The sequence below is a fragment of the Rhinolophus sinicus genome, chromosome 13 (genome assembly GCF_057876585.1).
Source record: "Rhinolophus sinicus isolate RSI-liver-muscle chromosome 13, RSI-T2T, whole genome shotgun sequence".
In the NCBI taxonomy this organism is placed as follows: Eukaryota; Metazoa; Chordata; class Mammalia; order Chiroptera; family Rhinolophidae; genus Rhinolophus; species Rhinolophus sinicus.
Genome location: NC_142513.1, coordinates 41078309 through 41096954, shown reverse-complemented (window position 1 = coordinate 41096954; position 18646 = coordinate 41078309). Strand labels below are relative to the sequence as shown.

Below are 18646 nucleotides of genomic sequence, written 5' to 3'. Positions count from 1 at the left end.
AACCTTTAATAACACATAGTTAAAAGATTCCAAATCATTAACTGATTACTGTGTTGTGTTATTTTAAAATGTATTAAATTAAAAAATAAAAAACACTAATCATGGTTGAAATTCTACTAAAAAGTAATGTGGACTTTTAAATGGTTTCTTCAGTGGTCAAAAATTTCAATAACAATGTTAGGATTAATTAGTTACTTCTGTCATCCTTGTGGTTTATAAGCCTATATAAAGTTTGGCTTGACCAATTAAAGTAGCCACAATCATTTAAATTTATCTCATTTCTAATATTTCTTTTCTTAAAAGATTTCTCTTAAAATTGCTTTACCAATATAGAAGTCACCTCATAGTTAACATGATTCACAAATTTATTGAATAACTCTTTATCGTACTTCTAAAGGAAACTTTCTATTGAAGTTTAAGTCCATCCAAAAAATTGCATCAATCATAAGTGAGAGCTTGATGAATTTTCACAAAGTGAGCATACCTGTGAAACCAAATGCCAGCTCTAGAAACAACACATTCCTAGCATCCCAGAAGCCCCACTGTGCCTCCACCTAGTCCCTACCCCCATACAACATGCCAGGGATAACCACTATCCTGTCACAGCATAGATTTGTTTTGTCTATTTTAGAACTTTATATAGATGGAAGCATACAGTATGTCCTAGTTACAGATTTCTCACTCTCATTGCTATTTAGTATTACACAGTGAGAATAAACCACAATTTATTTATCTATTCTACTGTTGATGGAAATTTAGGTAGTTTAGTGTTTGGGGCCATAAAAAGAAAGTTCTGTGAACATTCTGTTCTAGTATGTTCTTTGGTACATGTATGTATGCGTTTCTATTGGGTGTATACCTAGGAATGGAGTTGCTGGAATACAGATGTTCTGCTTTAGTAGTGAACACTAAATAATTTTCCAGAATGGTTGTGCTAATTTACACTGTCACCAGCTGAGAGTTGCAGCTGCTCCACAGTCTTGCTAACACTTTGCTACCTAGTATGTATGCAGTGGTACTGCATTGTGGTTTTAATTTGCATTTCTTATTTTTATGGCATTTGACTAATAGAAATTAATTCTCTCAATGACAGAAGCTCAATTTTCATATTATTAAGAAAGTTACCATAATTTTACTACACTGCTTTTCTGCTTGAAAGAGGATATATCCGGGTGGCTGTCTTCTGTTGACTACAGTTCTTGGTACTTTTTACCCTTATACAAAGGTTGCATACCCCTAAATCCTTCTCCAGTCCCCAAGAGGCCACTCAAGTAGAAGGGACTAAACAGGAAGATGTGCAGCCTGACCACATGGCCTCCTGCCATGTGGACAAATCCAAGCTAGTCATCTAAAAGTGAATTGACTTTGTATAAGCACATTGAGTCCAAAGATACCTCTTTAATTTCTAAAGTATAACCTTGATTTTCATAAAAATTAATTTTTAAAATTTATTATCTTGAATTTCTGATCAGGAAGTAAAATTTAGTACAGTTATTATTAGCTCATTTATACATTTTGGCATACATAAGATGATTTGCTTTTGCATGGCTTATGGATCTTCAGTCACCAATAATTGGTAAATAACCAGTAAGCTTTTAGGAAACTGATCTTGTAAAAATAAGAATACTTTTAAAATTTGTGTTAAATTTACTTCATTAATCATACTTTAAAAAATTGTATTAAATTAGCCCTTCCAATTCTTGGGGTAGTGAGTTATACCAATTCAAGTTCATGAACGGTTTATGAAGTATGCTGTCTGTGCTTATTGCCTTCACTCTACCCGCCACCATGGGTGGTGGTTGTTCATCTTGTGGTTTATCCCACAGCTAGTCTTCATCTCCTGTTTTAGTTTCTTCTACTTGTGTTGCCTCTGGTGGACTGATGGAGCAGGACTTAGGTGTGTGCAACCGCACAGAATGGTGAAATATAGGCACTTTTTCACTTTTGCTTTTGTTTTGCCTTGAGAATATATTTATTGGCATTGATGTGAAAAGAGCAAAAGAAACTTGCTAATAGCAAGAATATATTTTAGAATGGAAAGGATTTGATGTTTTCAAGTATTACCAAGCAGGAGACGTACTTCCTAAGTGCTGTTGTAGTTTGACAAATTGTCAAGGGACAGGTTAGTGATATCTATGGCACACATTCCCTTCTGTTTTTCACAGGTTCTGCACTGCTGTGTTTGTGGCTCAAACACATATACCCAACAGAGTCACTACACATTGACCCTGGCTGACCTTTCATCCTCAGATTACGACCCTTTCCTGCCATTGGCAAATGTGAAGAATTCTGAGCCAGTCCAGTATCATTCATCAGCAGAACTGGGCAACCTGCTTACTGTTGAAGAGGGTGAGATTCTTCAGAATATTAATTCTTGTAGGCAGGAAAAGAAAAAAATTATAGCCTTTTATTCATGCTTGCTGTATGTGTGTGTGTTTTTTTTAATATAACTGTTAAAATCCTGATTTCCAGAGTCCTCTGTGATAGCAAATTCTTCCTTCCTTGTTTCTTCTCTTTTTGTCTGTTTCTTCTCCTTCCCTTTCTTTTCCCACCTTAGGTGAATTTTGTATTATTGAGTAGCTATATGTCTCAGACTCATGGGACCCACAAAAACAGTTTATTTTATATCCCCAAGGAGCTTTACATCTAATGGGAGAGACAGGATTAATGCAGAAGGACTCATTTGTGGAATAGCACCACAGGGGCTTCCCATGGAGAAGGACTTAAGCCAGACTTAGAAGGATGGACAGACTTTGAAAGGAGCTGGTACATTGTTCCAGACTAAGAGCATCATGAAGAGAGAGATGGAAATTTGCATGCCACAGTTTGAGGATTGCTCTGTTCACAGCAAAGGGGCTATTTTAGAGTGTGTGGGTATCCTAAGGACTCCTCAACCACCCTTCTCTCCAAAATAATAGGAACCTATCCCTGGAATGTGAGTCAAAATGTGGGTGTGTCGTCCATACATATATCTGATAAAATTGCATAGAAATACACACACACAAATGAGTGCCTATAAAACTCGTGAACTCTGAATATTGATGAATTGTTTCAATGTGAGTTTCCTGACTGTGCTATGGTACTATAGCTATGTAAGATGTTGCCATTGGGATGAAGGATATTTGGAATATCTCTGTATTATTTCTTACAAGTGCATGTGAATCTTCAATTGTTTCAAAATTAAAAGTTTAAAAATAAAAGTGGGTGTGGAGACCCAAGAATGGAACCCTGGGGGTAAAAACATCCGTAAAGAAAAAGGAACCAGAGAATGTCACCAGAAAATGGGAAAAGAACCAAGAAAGAATCATTTCTAGGAAATCGAAGGAAGAGGGCAGATAAGGAGCCGAGGAAGGTCAGCAGTGGTAGGTCTTCAGAAAGCCCAGGGAGGGTGAGAACAGAACAGGAGTCATTTTCTTTCCCAGCTGAATGTTTGGTTGTGGGTTTTGCTGTGTACTTTGGGCAGAATAATTGGTCTTGGCCAGATAGCATGAGCAGGTGACCTGGGGGATGATCATCCAGAATTCCGAGACAGATGCATTTTATGGAGCTTTTGGTGGGGAAAGGAAGGGCACAGCAGGCATTAGCTGGGTGAGGGCCTGGGGTTTGGGGCTGTGCTTGTGAGATTGCAGAGTCCGGAGTGTGGTTCAGGATGAGAGAAATGGGTGGGTGCGGTGTGGATGAAGAGGACAGGAGTTGGGACACCAGTCAGGAACAAGCGCTCTGGAACCATCCAGTCTTTATTTTAGCTCCATTTTATAGATGAGCAAATTGAGGTGAAGGGTATATAAATCAGAAGTGATGGAGGTGGATTTTCAATTTAAAATTTAATCACTGAGTTCCTAAAACATCATTTTATTTACTCTGATATTTTGCAAGAGTACAGTAGACTCATTTTGACTTGTGTTGAGGGTGGACACTATGTGGTACATTTACATGTTGTCTTCTTGTTGCCCTCCATTTGCTTAATCATTTAGTTGTCTTTTTCTGGAGTCACTGTTCTTTTAAACTGTAATTTTTTCTTGACTTTTTCCCCACAGTTATAAATTCAAACTGTATTTTTTAAAAAAATAATATTACCCTTGATCTGTTTTCTTTGTTTCCTACCTTGTAGTCCATGTCTCATAAGAAAATTAACTTTTTCCTAAAGTCATTAATTTACCTTCACCCCACGTGGCTATCCCAAAAATAGGTTCACTGCTATTATGACTCATCACTTGATAATAGCAGAAGATTTATAGGTTAGTGAAAAAGGAGAAACCTGAAAATGCACGTTTATATTTTGGAACCATTTTTATTTCAGTGTACAACACTCTGACTTGAATATTCATTCTCCAGAATGTGTTATGCAAACTTGTCCTAACATAGTTCTGGGATGCTAAAAATAATTGTTTAAACTTCTATGACAAAAAGGTTTTAATATTCACTAACACTTTAACTAAAAAAGCAAAGAAGCTTAGAAGCATGTTGGCACACACAGACACTCTTGCTGAGGACTACACCTTGCTAACAATAATGAGGACCGATAAAGATGATAACTTAGGTATTTTAAGTTAAATAAAATGTGCTCATAGTTGAAGGTTGTTTTTTTACACTTAATGTCATAATTCATTCATAACCAAACTATTTCTACTCAGATAATGTTTCTGATAAGCAATATTTTATCTGTTATTTTCAAATGATTTTTTTATAGACCGTCACCTACTATTTGATGTAATTACTACTTTCAAATAGTTACAATTAAGAAGCACATTCAACTACCTACTGAGGTAACTGCTGACCCAGCTCAAAGAAAAGCCATTAATTTCATGTACAATAAATAGCCTGTGTTCAAATTTCTCATCATTAATACCTAAATGCTTAAAAAGAAGGGAGGGGGCCGGCCCGGTGGCTCAGGTGGTTAGAGCTCCATGCTCCTAACTCCGAAGGCTGCCGGTTCGATTCCCACATGGGCCACTGGGCTCCCAACCACAAGGTTGCCAGTTCAATTCCTCGAGTCCCGCAAGGGATGGTGGGCAGCACTCCCTGCAACTAAGATTGAACACGGCACCTTGAGCTGAGCAGCTGCTGAGCTCCCAAATAGCTCAGTTGGTTGGAGCGCGTCCTCTCAACCACAAGGTTGCCGGTTCAACTCCCACAACGGATGGTGGGCTATGCCCCCTGCAACTAGCAACGGCAACTGGACCTGGAGCTGAGCTGCGCCCTCCACAACTAAGACTGAAAGGGCAACAACTTGAAGCTGAATGGCACCCTCCACAACTGAGACTGAAAGGACAACTTAACCTGGAAAAAAGGCCTGGAAGTACACACTGTTCCCCAATAAAGTCCTGTTCCCCTTCCCCAATAAAAATCTTTAAAAAAAAAAAAAAAACAGAAGGGAGAGGAAAAGCCTTAAAAAAAAAAAAAAAAAAAGTTAAAGGAATACCTAAAATTGCTGCTTTTATATTTCATCTATAAATTTAGAAAAATAAAATATTTAGAATATATTTTTTTCATAATTTGTGGAAGTCATGAGCTTAGTTTTTTCATTAATGGAGCCTAGGTTTCCTTTTTATTTTTCAGGGCATGCCCATGCAGTTGATTCAGCTGAAGTCTGCCAGGGAAGAGCAATTCTCATTTTATAAATGTTCCCTTTCCTTACTTTTCAGTACCAAAGATATTTGGGCTTTTAATTGGGTGTGTCATGGTTTATGACTTGGTTAGTGTGACTCCAGGTTAAGTTCCCATTGTAGAATTAAAACATGTTTATTAAAATACAAATTTATATTTATCACAAATTGAAAGCACAACCTTTGTAAGTAAAACGAGAGGAAAGTTGCTTTTCCAGTTGTTATTTTCTGCCCTGGGCTTTATCAAATTGGACCTTTATGGTTAGTTTCATAGCCTGCTCTACCATGTCATCACCATGTAGTGTCTTATGTTATGACTCCTGAGCTCCCAGCTGGCTGTACCTTTGTGGTTTGGGGCACTAACATTTCTGATGGAGTGTATATTTATATGAAATGATAAGCATGAATAAAAGCATTTGTAACTTTTGGAAAACTTAATATGGACGCAAAAGCAAATCAAGGGAATTAGTTAAGATATTTTAAATTTTCAGCTGTATGAAAATCATGCATACCTCTATGAGGATCAGGAAGAAGAGTTCAATTTCAGAGACAAGTATAGATGACCTCCTTTGCTTCTAAAAATGAAGTTTAATGTGAAATTTTTATTTTTCATTCTTGAATACAGATGATTTCTTGTTTATTGAAAACAAAAAAAAATAGGAAGAAAATTCAGGACAAACTTGTTCTCTTCAGTCATCACACAGAATTTCTTAGATTGTAGAATTTGTTTCTTTCTAGGATTTATACATCATAAAATTGATGTTTTATAAGTAAGTCAGTTGGATTTTTAATGTCTGAAAGGGAGGATCTTTAGCATGAAAAATTAATTTTCATGTTGTGAATTTAGAAAACAAGTATTTCCTAAACATTTAAGCCCAAATTATAAATCTTAGTTTATTTAAATATCTAGTGATTTTTTTTTTTGTTAAAAGTAAAAGGTGTCATTTTAACATGTTCCTAGAATAATGTACAACTTTTTAAATAAATATGGTAGGTTAAAATCCCCCTAACTACTCTCAAGCTTAAGTAGTCATTTCAATCCATATTTATGGGTTTAGTTTATCTGCTTTGCCCTTATACTGCAAACATTTTATAAGGCACAGTCTTAGATGCTATTTTCAAAATCTTTCTGTACATTTTGAAGTCTTAAAAATTTTGTAAATCATTTGCTCTCGGGTATTAAATTAACTATAAATTCAGTTAAAACATTCTCAGTATTTCCATGAATTATTAATACATCAGATTTTGTTAAATATTTCAAATGCCCTAACAACAAAATTAAAATTTTACAATGATCTTAAAGCAGATTACTTAAAATATGCTTAAGCTGTCACAGGTTGGATTCATTTCCTTATGGATGTATACCTTTACCCCACTGAAGGGAACAAGGTAACCTCTCTGGCCCACCATCTACCTGCCCCCAGCTTCTAGCCCCCAACCATCCAGCTCTGCCGTCCTCTCCAACTGTAGATTTTGACATCCCAGAGCTCTGAAACCACCTCCTTTTTTAAGGACAGCAACATTTCTCTTGTCTTTTGCTCTATCTACATATTTTTTAATGTCCCTTTCAGAATGAAATCTTCATGTAAGTTGATTCTTTTAGCAGTCTATTTAAAATGTGCTTTTAAATTCACATAGACTTAGTGTCAAAAAAGAAGATAGGTGAAAAGTTTCCCTGACTGAAAAAAAATCAAACATTCTAAGTACAGATTGAAATTGATGATGTTCAGTCTTAATCTTCATTTGCCACTATCTTTATTTCTTTACTGCTGTTCACAGAGAGGAAGAGACGAAGTTTGGAGCTGATCCCTCTGACTGCCCGAATGGTGATGGCCCACCTGGTGAATCACCTGGGACACTTCCCCCTCTGTGGGGGCCCTGCCGTGCTGCACAGCCTGGTCAGTGAGAACCATGACAACCTGCACGCGGAAGCCACTGAGCTCTCCTCCGAGGTGTTCAGGAGCCCAAATCTGCAGCTGTTTGTATTCAATGACAGCACCCTCATCTCCTACCTTCAGATACCCACGGAAGGACCGGGAGGCGGCTCACTAGTGGGTGCCCTCTCTGATGTGAGAGTAATTGTGAGGGATATCTCAGGGAAGTACTCTTGGGATGGGAAGGTTTTATATGGACCTTTGGAAGTCTGCTTATCACCCAACAGCAGAAATCCTTCATTTCTGATCTCGGGCTGGCATCATCAAACCTTTGGATCTCAGAGAGAGTTTTCTCAAATTGAGGAGGCAGATGATGTCCTCGACAAATTACTTGAAAACATTGGCCACACAAGTCCTGAATGCCTTTTACCATCCCAGCTAAATCTAAATGAGCCTTCCCCACCCCCATGTGGAATGAACCGTGATCAAGAAAAGGAAATCATCGAGGTCATTTTACGCCAGAACGCACAAGAAGACGAGTATGTTCAGAGGAGTAACTCTGATTCAACCATGAGAGTCACCAGCCAAGAGCAGCCCTCACCGGTGGAGCCCCAAGGACCCTTTTATTTTTGCAGGTTGTTGCTTGATGACTTGGGAATGAATTCTTGGGACAGAAGGTAACAATCCACTCTAGAGCTTCAATTATCTTGCCATTATTTTTGTGTGATTGTTCTGTTTTTATCATTTTAGGGTTGAGGAAACAGAGAATAGAAATGGATATTTTTCTCTATTTCAGCATTTACAGCTTATTTTTTTGCTGCTAAATTAAAGCTAGAAACTGTACTGTACTGATTGCACAGATTATTTCCAAACATCTGTTGTATATTTTAAAGGGTATCAAACATTTTCCATGTGTTTTAATTATTGCTCTGGCCATTATTGTTTCTGCCTTGTAAAGATGCAGTTGGACTACAAAGATGAAGAAGCCAGTTTACTTAGCTGTTGAGGGAGGTAGACTTGATACATACAACTCCAATGAAAGATAGTATGACACAGGAGTTCAAGAGGAACCGTTAAATCCAATGGGAAGTGTGGTGCAGTGGAGAAGACTTCATGGATGGGGGTGAATGTGAGCTGGACCCAGATAGTGGAGTGGAGTTTTAAAGGACAGAGATGGGGGAAAAGAGATTCATAGCAGAGCCAACAGTGAAAACAGAGACACAGGCACCTATATACAAGTCACACATTCATTTACCACAGAGCCATCCAGTGTCAGTTGGTAGTAATGGGATTAGTAGGATTTTGATACCTTTGAGTGTCTCAAGGAGAGTGGAGTTTATTCTGTAGGCTTCAATTGCAGATCTTTTGTGAATGAGGTAGGCAATGGTTGGGTAAAGTGGTGGTTGGATGAATAATAGGTAATTGATTGACTGAAAAGGGCAAAATTATTCTGTGATCACATGACTTTTCTTCCTTCCCTTTTTCTTTATAGGAAGAATTTCCATCTGTTGAAGAAAAATTCAAAATTATTGAGAGAGCTCAAAAATCTAGACTCCCGTCAGTGGTACGTGAAAGTGTGTCAAACCACTTTATTCCTGTCTATCTTTGTGTGTGTGTAGATGACAAATACAGCTGCAGAAACGGCTACACCTGCAGAGACACCCAAGGGTAGTTTTGTAACATAGAATCTGGTGACGTTGCACATGCCATCCTTTTGGTATTTTTACCCTTGAGAAATAAACTTACATGTTTGCTACACTAAAAGGTCAGTGCTCCCACCTAATCTGTGCCTTTGATTGAGGGCCTTTCATGTGGCAGCCAGTGGACATTCATTCTCATTTCATCTCTGCGGCTACCTCTTTTTCCGGTAAGGAACAGAGCCTTACCTGCCGATGATTATCGCACAGTCTGTGTTGTTTGAAGCAAGTGAGTCTGACTTCTTAACCTGTGCTGTGTGCCCATGCATTGACATTCTATAGTTTCTCCTCTACGGTGCTGGCAAGGTTAAAATCAGTGTGTTGTAATTAGTAACTTCTTAATAGTAAGCCTTCTTCTCCAAAGCTTAGTTAGATCTACCCCTTTTTTGTACAATCTTAGAAGCAATTCTAAAGATGGGCTCACAACTAGTTTTTGATTTAGGGAAATGTGTGCTTCCAAAAACATCTCAGTGAAGTAAGAGTGTCGTACTTGGTACATAACAAGTGTTCAAAAGTCTTGAACAAACTGCTTACTTAATCTTTAGTTTTTGAAAAATTCATTTACAAAAAATAGCTTTTGTTCCCTGTTTTATTCCCCGTAGGAATATCATTAGATCGCTCATTAGAGTTGAAAAAACCGAAGCCATTATTCCTCACATTGCCCTTCATCATATTCAGTTTCCCAGTGGTCGTTGTGCTTCTTTTTCTCTAGAGGAATAGAGATCAAATTCTCTGTGGAAATTTTGAGAGGCATTTCTTCTGAAGGACTCAGGGATTCACTTTTCTCTCCCTCTTGCCCAACAATATTAAACAAGCAGTCACTTGGGTTCCAAATTCAGCTTTTCACGCATGTGCTGAATTATTCTGTGCTTCCTAGTATTAAGTGAATATGTTGGTATCTTGTAATTGTGGCCAATTTGTTGAGTGTTAATGCACGTTAGTTGCATGAGGTACAATTGAATTAACTCCCTGGGGTGCTATTGCAGTAAAATACGGCTTTGGAAAGCTGATTGGCAAATCCTCTGCCCGTTGATTAAACTTCACTTAAAACCCCAACTCCTGGATTTAGTATCTTCTTGACATCTAAAAATGTATCAACTTATTTTACGATAAAGGGTGTTTTCAAGGTTTTTTTTAAAAAAATGGAAATAAATCAGGAACTCTTTAGTTATAAGAAATCTAGACTATCTCATGTGTTGGTCTGTTAGCAGATAACATACCTTGTCCCTCAATTTTCAATTAGGATATTTCTATTTATTTCTGATGCCAATTTATCTCCCTGCCATCAAGGCATAGTTCCTGCTTAACATGTTCTTAGGAAAAGTAGAGGCTATTTTGCAACTATCATCTATATACCATGAAGCTGACAAAGATGTAAATGATGTGCCAACTGTACCGACCAATTACACTGAGCTCCCCTTTTAAATATTAATGCTTCTTGCCACTGCATGGTAAGGTGAAAGTTAAAATCATGTTTCTTCTTCGTTTGGCTTTTAAATGTGATAGCACAAGAAAACTAAGCTCTTCTGGTCTATTCCTAATAAGAAAGAAAAAACACATTCTAATCAGAAAGCGGAAATGGTTGGTTTTATGTATGTGTGTTCCTGAATTACCTGCTCCTTCATGCAGTCGCCATGCAGCTTATGGATATGAAGTGCTGTTGATGTTGCTAATTATCATTTCAAAAGCCTGGCTCTAATAAGGCCAGACACAGTGTCTGCATCCTAGCAGGCTCTCTGCGGTGCTAACATTTCGGAGGACGTGAAATTTGATGAATGTTTACAGCTAAAGGTCACCTTTCCTCACACCTACATCAGTCAGGCAGTCACTGGGACTTAGCTCTCTTATGCTTCCACATTGAATTAATGAAGATTTAAGGACCTGTGAGTAGCTACAATGTAAAAAGCTTGGACTTTAAGGAGAATAAATCGAAACATTTCAGATAAACCTGAGATTGTTTTTATGTATATAAAGTATATAGAATAGAGAAAATTAAATGCTGAGGACTTTTAAATATATAGAGAGAGCTGCCGAAAGAAATGGAGTAACTATACTTTTTTTTCTTCATTTGTTGGAAGAGACAGTCTTTCAGGTTATAGGTTATGATCTCTATTATCATCTGACCCCCCCAATTATTACAGCCATTAGAATAAGCCAGTGAGATGCTAGGCTGTCGATGCACCCTGCCTGTTGCTCAGGAAGTAAATGGTGTTGCATTTCGGAGCTCCATCCTGCATGAGGACAAGCTCTGGCAGTTTGGGAGCACAAGGTCTCTACTAGAGAGCTGGGCTCTGGGATCCATCCCCGCAGAACTTGCTTCTCCTCACAACACCTACTCTCATCAAGAGAGGCGCCCCCAAGAGTGTGCTCATGCCGCACCAGTCCGGGCATTCAGGTTGTCCACTTTCTCTAGTGCACATCAAAAGCCTTAAAAATGGACAATGATCGATTCCATTTCTATGAATTTATTTTAAGGACATAAAATGTCTTTAAAAATGGAAACAACCTAAATGTCCTATAATGAGGATTTGGGATATGGTATGTTAATATAATGGAATGTTATACAACCATTAACAGCTTAGTTATAGAAACACATGATATTAAAGTGTTCACACTCAAAAATGGTTGAAATGGAGAATTTTACATTATATATTTTATACAATAAAGTGTTCTTAAATATTTTAAGTGAGAAAATCAGTTGCGAAAAATAATATAGTAGCTTCTCATTTTTGTATGTAAAAATGCATCCTAAAATGGTTAACAGTTATGTTATTTGCTTATATATTGCAATTAGTGGGTTGTTTTTTTTATTCTCTTTCATTTCTATATTTTCTAATTTTTCTTGTATGTTTATTTTATGTAAACTATTGGGGAAGAGGAATAGCTATATAGATGAATAGAAGGAGAGTACTGTCCTCCATTTATTTATATGACTTTTTAGTTGAGTTTCAATTCATTCTGCTTATTAGGAGAAAAACAACTGCAGAAGGAAATATTTGAGAGTATGTTAAAATATGGAGCCAAAATTCCACCAATATGGATGTCTAATCAGATTATAATGTTGAGATATTAAACAATTAAGCAATAGAAACATTTTTATATTGTTTAAGCACTTGATAGTTTTTCCTATGAGATTTTTAAAACCATATGCAAAAATAAGGAGAAGAATGGAGCTACACTGGAAGTGGTAATCCAAAATTTTAAAAGATAGAAGCTATAGTAAAATTCTCAGATGATAGGGCTATAAAATGATCTAACCTATCACCAGATTGCTTAGCATAGGTTTGGTTATTTTGACACTTTACCCCAGGGTATAATTTGTAGAAATTGGTCACTAATACATTTAAATATATCATCTTATCTCTGGTCAGTTCATCAGAGATTTAACTGGATACCTACTGTGTACCAAGGACTATGCTAGATGGACAAAAAGTAAAAAGGGAGGGCTCCTTTCTCTGTGTTTACTTGATTTAACAGCAAAGTGCCCAAAATCCATCATGGAGAAAGTGGACAAAGGGTGTATATGGCCAAAGAGGTTTCCCTAGACAGCTATCCACTCTACCAGGCACCCTTAAATCAGTCAGAGCACAGAGTGGGTACAGCCCCTTTCAGAGAAAGTATCTAAGTGTGTTCTGCTCGGAAGAAGTTTCTGTTTCTCATATAGTTTTGGCGTATTTTAACAGTTCCAATCATGGAACTACCCAATATCCTTAGCTCAAAGTGTAAAAAACGAAATGTGGATGTATTCACAGTTGATGTCTGTTTGAAATGCTTTCAGAGATATTTTTTACCAAAAATGGAGAAAACTTGTCAAACAGTATGCTGTAACTTGCTGTTAAGGATATCATATGTCTGTGAGAGTGATCCCAAGAACCAGACTGCCCTGCTTCAATTCCCAGTGTACTGATTCTATGTGTGCTTTTTAAAATTTTTCTGTGCCCCTTTCAACCACCTTTATAAGGGAGGCAATGATAATAATAGTTGTCTCATTATGGTATTTGCAAAGAATAAATGAGGTCATGTGTGGAATCTTCTTAGATCAGTGACTTACCTCTAGTAAGTTCTCAGTAAATATAAGCTCTGTAGTAGGAGTCATGCTGGTCATAATAGTAAAATAAAATTTTATATATAAGAATTCTCACTCCTTTAAATTTAAAAATTTATAGCCGTGAAACACACAAAATCGCAGTGTTTTACATTGCTGAAGGTCAAGAAGACAAGTGTTCAATCCTCTCCAACGAAAGAGGAAGCCAAGCATATGAAGACTTTGTTGCTGGACTTGGATGGGAGGTAATTCATTTCATTCAGTAGGTGTTTCTTGACCAGCATTATTTTAATATGTATATAAACGAGACATTGATTGTATATGTTTTTACATATGTTTTCACATTCAAGCATAACATGGGTAGAGTTCTGGAGTTGAAGAATTTATTGAATTTGACATCTTCTACCGTGTTTCCCCGAAAATAAGACCTAGCCGGACCATCAGCTCTAATGCATCTTTTGGAGCAAAAATTAATATAAGACCCGGTATTATATTATGTTATATTATATTATATTATATTATTATATTATATCATACCCGGCATTATATTATATTATACCTAGTCTTATATAACACCCAGTCTTATATTAAAATAAGATAAGACCTATATAAGACCTATATTAAAATAAAATAAATCAGCTCTAATGCGTCTTTTGGAGCAAAAATTAATATAAGACCTGGTCTTATAAGACCGGGTCTTATATTAATTTTTGCTTATTTTAATATTAGACCGGGTCTTATGTTAATTTTTGCTCCAAAAGATGCATTAGAGCTGATGATCCGGCTAGGTCTCATTTTCAGGGAAACACGGTATTAGTTGCATCTCAGTACTTTATACGTGAACTTTGGTTTCCCCTTAACTTTCCTCTGAATAGTATTTCATTTGCTTTTTATCAGAACTGAGTAGTCAGATCAGCTTACCCAGCCATAGACATTTTGTAGTAAAGAAGATAAATATGGGCAGAGAAACAATGGTTTTGGCCACAGTATGAAGAATGGAGAAGAAATCAATGACTTGATTGATGAAAATATGAAGAAAGTTGGATGAAGTCAAAAGTTGGAGTGAAAATAAAATATAGTAGCCATGATGTTTAACTATCAACCTATTTCCCTAGGGTAGATCTAGGATGACTGCTAATGAAAAAAAAAATTGTTTTTTCTTTCCTAAATGATACTCTGACAGACACATATATATATATTTATACACATGCCCACATACACATATATATGTCTCTAGGAACATAAATCGGAAGGAAAATATATTCCCATAATCTAAAAGAATTCATATTTAAAATGGAAATCGGCATATCTGAAATAATTTTTCTTCTTACTACTTTTGTTTTGGTTTCTTGGTTAGTTATTTGAGCTGTGGGAAACTGTGGGTGCATAAGGAAGACTTGTCTCTGAATGTTGAGGTTAGCAGGGGGATTGACATGGATGTGGGAACAAGGTAAGAGTACATTAAGGCTAAGACCACATAATTTCTAAAAGGTCAAGTAGGTTTTGATCTAAAAGAGTTATTACACTTCCAATAAATCATTGTCCTTCTTACTAATAAAGTTACATGTTTGTCATACAATATAATCATTATTTAATTAATATGTTTATTAAATCATACATTCTTAACTAGAGTTTTAAGAAAAGACTACAACATTAATTAATTCAGTGTACATATTGATTGTATTTGGCACAGAAGGATTTGTATATTTTTTATTGTGTTAGAATAGTTGCTTTACTGAAAGAATACTAGTTTATGAAAAGTAAAAAAAGAATGGATCTAAGTACTAGGAAGTAAACATGCACGCTATAGCTTGAAAAGAATTATGACTTACAGACTTTGGGCAGTGGTGTAAATTGGAACAACCCTTTAGAACAGCAGGTTAGCAGTGGCTGTTAAATTTTGAAACATCTGTACCACTTGACCCAACACCCTATAGAAACACTGCTTTGAATGCTCCGCTGGTTTGACCACACCAGCACTGTTTAAGAAAGCAGACAACTCCGTAAAACCATCAATAGGGAAACTGCATGTGTGTATACATAGGTATATATACCTATTTACATACATATATCTGCATTATACAAATATACAGAAGGGAAAAAAAATATGCACCAAACTTTTGATAGTGATGTTCTTGTTGGTAGGATCATGGAGCACTTTCATTGTTAATGTATCTTTAATATTTTTTGTCTAACTTTGTATTACATTTGTTTTCATCAGAAAGCTATAGAAATGAACACGATTAGATTTTTTAAAATCTACATTCCTGCTTAGTGAATAACACCAGCTAAATTTTAACCCTGACTCTTTTTCCTCTTTGTGTCCTGTGTCAGGTGGATCTCTCAACCCACTGCGGGTTCATGGGTGGACTTCAGCGCAATGGCAGCACAGGGCAGACCGCCCCTTACTATGCTACCTCAACCGTGGAAGTGATTTTCCATGTTTCCACTCGGATGCCATCAGACTCAGATGATTCACTCACCAAAAAGGTAAGGGGTCTGGTTTGTAGGTGAGGCTCTCCTAGAACCGAACAAAGGCCATGGCGTAACATGCATTGAGACTGGATGTGACCTCAGTGTCACTCTTCTTAAACTACAGTTATCAATCTGAAATACCCAGCTTGGCACAGACTAGATAAAAATATATGAAAAGCAATCAATCATTTTAGTCTTACATCCTGAGATTAAGATTTAGGAAAAGGAAGGATCTTAAATGTTGTTACTTTTGGATGTTCCCTCACATGATTATTAACTGACAGAAAATACCATTGTTGACCTCTCAGGCTGGCAACGGTCATAAGATGTAATGACCCTGGACTGGCCGAACTGAGAAAGCAGGCACCTCTCTTACTAGCTGTGGGGCAATTTGGCAATTCTTGTCAAAATGACAAGTCCAGGTGTGCTGCTGTCCAGTGGTCCCACCTTTCGCACTTAACTTGTGTTCTCCATCAACTTGGCCTTATGGGCAGTTTTCCCTAGAATTCAAAGGAAACCTCCTGTACCCTGAGGCACAGTACCTGGTAAGATCTCTAACCGTCCGCCCTTGTCATTGCCTATCGATCTAATTGATTCTTCTATTCCCCTGCCATTAGGCAGGTGATTGATACTGTCCAATGGGCCTCGCTGTACCTGCTTCATTTCTTTCCTCTGTGGTTTTGCTTTTTCACTACTGTAGCTACAGACCTCTGGACCATACTCGTAGTGGGCATCCGTGAATCTACTCATGGGATCTCAGAACTCAGGTCACAGCACAATAACCGACAACTCTCACAGCGACCAAGTGTCTTGGATGTGCAAAGCACAACTGGCTTTCACTCCCCGGCCCGCGTGTTAGCATGGCCTCCCACTGGCCATGAGTTGGCTCCCACAGGCATGGAAGAACTGCCTCCATGTCTTAGTTTTTTTTTTGTTTTTTCGTTTGTTTGTTTGTTTTTTGTTTGTTTTTTCTGATGGCTGCCCTGGCTGTGGTATTCTTAGTGAAGGGGACCCTTCCCTCAGAGAATCTATTTCAGATTGCCAAGATCCCAGGCAGGGCTTTTACACTTCCATTTTATTTGCAGTACTTTGTAAGTTGCTTCAGACTCTGCAAATGTGTCACCATATTCTATGATTTTCTTATGACTAAGAACTATTTTGTTAAAAGATAGATTTATATATAAAATATTTTTTTAAATTATTTTTTAAGTAAAGTAGGATTGTCTTTTTTGAGAAAAGACAGTGTTTTCTTGATAAAACGCCCTGCAATAAACAATGTTCCAAGGCTTGGCTTGCTTGAAAGATTTCTTACTGTAATAGTCAAAATTCAGCTGATACCTTTTGCAGCTCCAAGATTTAGCATCATTAGTGACAAACTCTCTTTATCAGGATATCTCACAGCTAGACTAAAATCAGTCACAGTAACAGTAGCCTAGAGTTCCTTGTTTTATTCTAACTAAATTTTCCCTAACAGCTTAAAAATGGGCTGCAAAATTCTAACGTGTTTCATGCTCTCTTCTGCCCCTGTCATGGGGGCACTGTTTCAATTCTGCAATCCGGTCGCAACCCCGTACTGAACTCTTGATCCTTCACTGCAGAAATTTGTTAGCTCCTGCTAGATTAGATTTTTCACAGCTAATCTAACTGCTGTAGGGGTTTTCAGAGTGGGGACAGAGCTGTGCTATTGGATTTGTCCAATTCATTTGACTCCAGGACTATAATTGCACTTATGTCTTACAAGGCTTTTATAGCCTCAGGCTGGCCAGCCGCATAAAAAACAAATTGGCAGTGATACAGTATGAGTGAAAAGGGATGAAAGACCCACATTATCAGTCTCCAGGCAGCACTGTTCTGGCAGGAAGTTTCTTGGTTAATTTACAAATAAAACTTAGATTTTAGGATGGGCACACTGTCAGCTGAACAATAGGGATGTCAGGCCTGACTGTTACTTAGTAAAAGTAGCAGCCAGGCCCACTGAGGAGCAGGAATTCTTCAATCAAACAGACGACTCCTTCTGGAGCCAGCTGGCGATGTAATGTAATTAGTCGGGAAAGGAGGTCAGCCTATTAGGTGTGTACCATGACCAGTGTCACCAGTGCGTGCTGCCTGGTAGCAGCAGGCAGAATGGCCCAGGCAGAGGGACTTTAAAACTCTGTCAGGACAAGAAGTGGCAGGACATGTGGTTGATTTCTTAAGACTTAAGAACCAAGCATTTGTTCTGAGCCTGGTAAGCACCTGCACATTCTGGAGCCTGTTCTGCAGTTGAAGCATAGCTGGCAGGAGTGACAGCTCCATTCCAGGATGAGACTCCTACTGTCCTCCCAGATTACACACGAGTCACATCAACTTGACTTGTGTGCACGGAACTTGCTGGTGGATCTGATTTGAGGGCCTCTACTCAGAATTCTCCCAAACTCACAAAATGATGTCTCTGTAATGAAACACCCTTTAAATTGAGTAACACTTTGAAGTTCCCAGAGTATTATTCCCTTATGTTCTGACATGGCTGACAATATGGCCAGGTTAATTTGATTCATCTTACCTGCTTGTATACTTGTCATTGGCAGAAGTAGGTGTGTTTCTGCTCTTTGCTCCAGATTTATCAGCCAACTGGTTCTGTGGCCTTAGCACTTAAGTTTTGTGAGTGATCTAGTTAAACTGTGATGTGTCCAGAGGTCTGAGGCATGTGACATTGAAATCAGCTTTGAGATGATGAATACTGCATTATTACCACACAAAAATAGTTCTTCCTTAATTACCAAATTGCCATGCTGGGCGGATGAGTCTATTACTGTGATACTATTCTCCCTTGCTGTAGTTCTGAGAATGCAGTTGCAAACAGAATTGGGTTATATAATTGAGTAACCTAATTTAGAAAAGGGAGAGTAACTGCAAAATTTCAGTAATCACTGTATTGCCTCCAAGCTAATGCCTTACAACGTATACTTC

At 37.6% G+C, this 18646-nt stretch overlaps 1 protein-coding gene across 8 annotated transcripts in view; it reads left to right on the top strand.

The window, feature by feature from the left end:
- Positions 1 to 18646, top strand: part of RALGAPA2 (Ral GTPase activating protein catalytic subunit alpha 2) — a 332861-nt gene that overhangs the window by 209326 nt on the left and 104889 nt on the right. For all 8 annotated transcript variants that reach the window (XM_019712539.3, XM_019712535.3, XM_019712536.3 and 5 more), the window contains 5 exons: positions 2166 to 2349; positions 7386 to 8157; positions 8973 to 9044; positions 13344 to 13467; positions 15557 to 15712. In XM_019712539.3, coding sequence (XP_019568098.3) covers positions 2166 to 2349; positions 7386 to 8157; positions 8973 to 9044; positions 13344 to 13467; positions 15557 to 15712 — 1308 coding nt within the window. The remainder of the gene's footprint in view (positions 1 to 2165; positions 2350 to 7385; positions 8158 to 8972; positions 9045 to 13343; positions 13468 to 15556; positions 15713 to 18646) is intronic.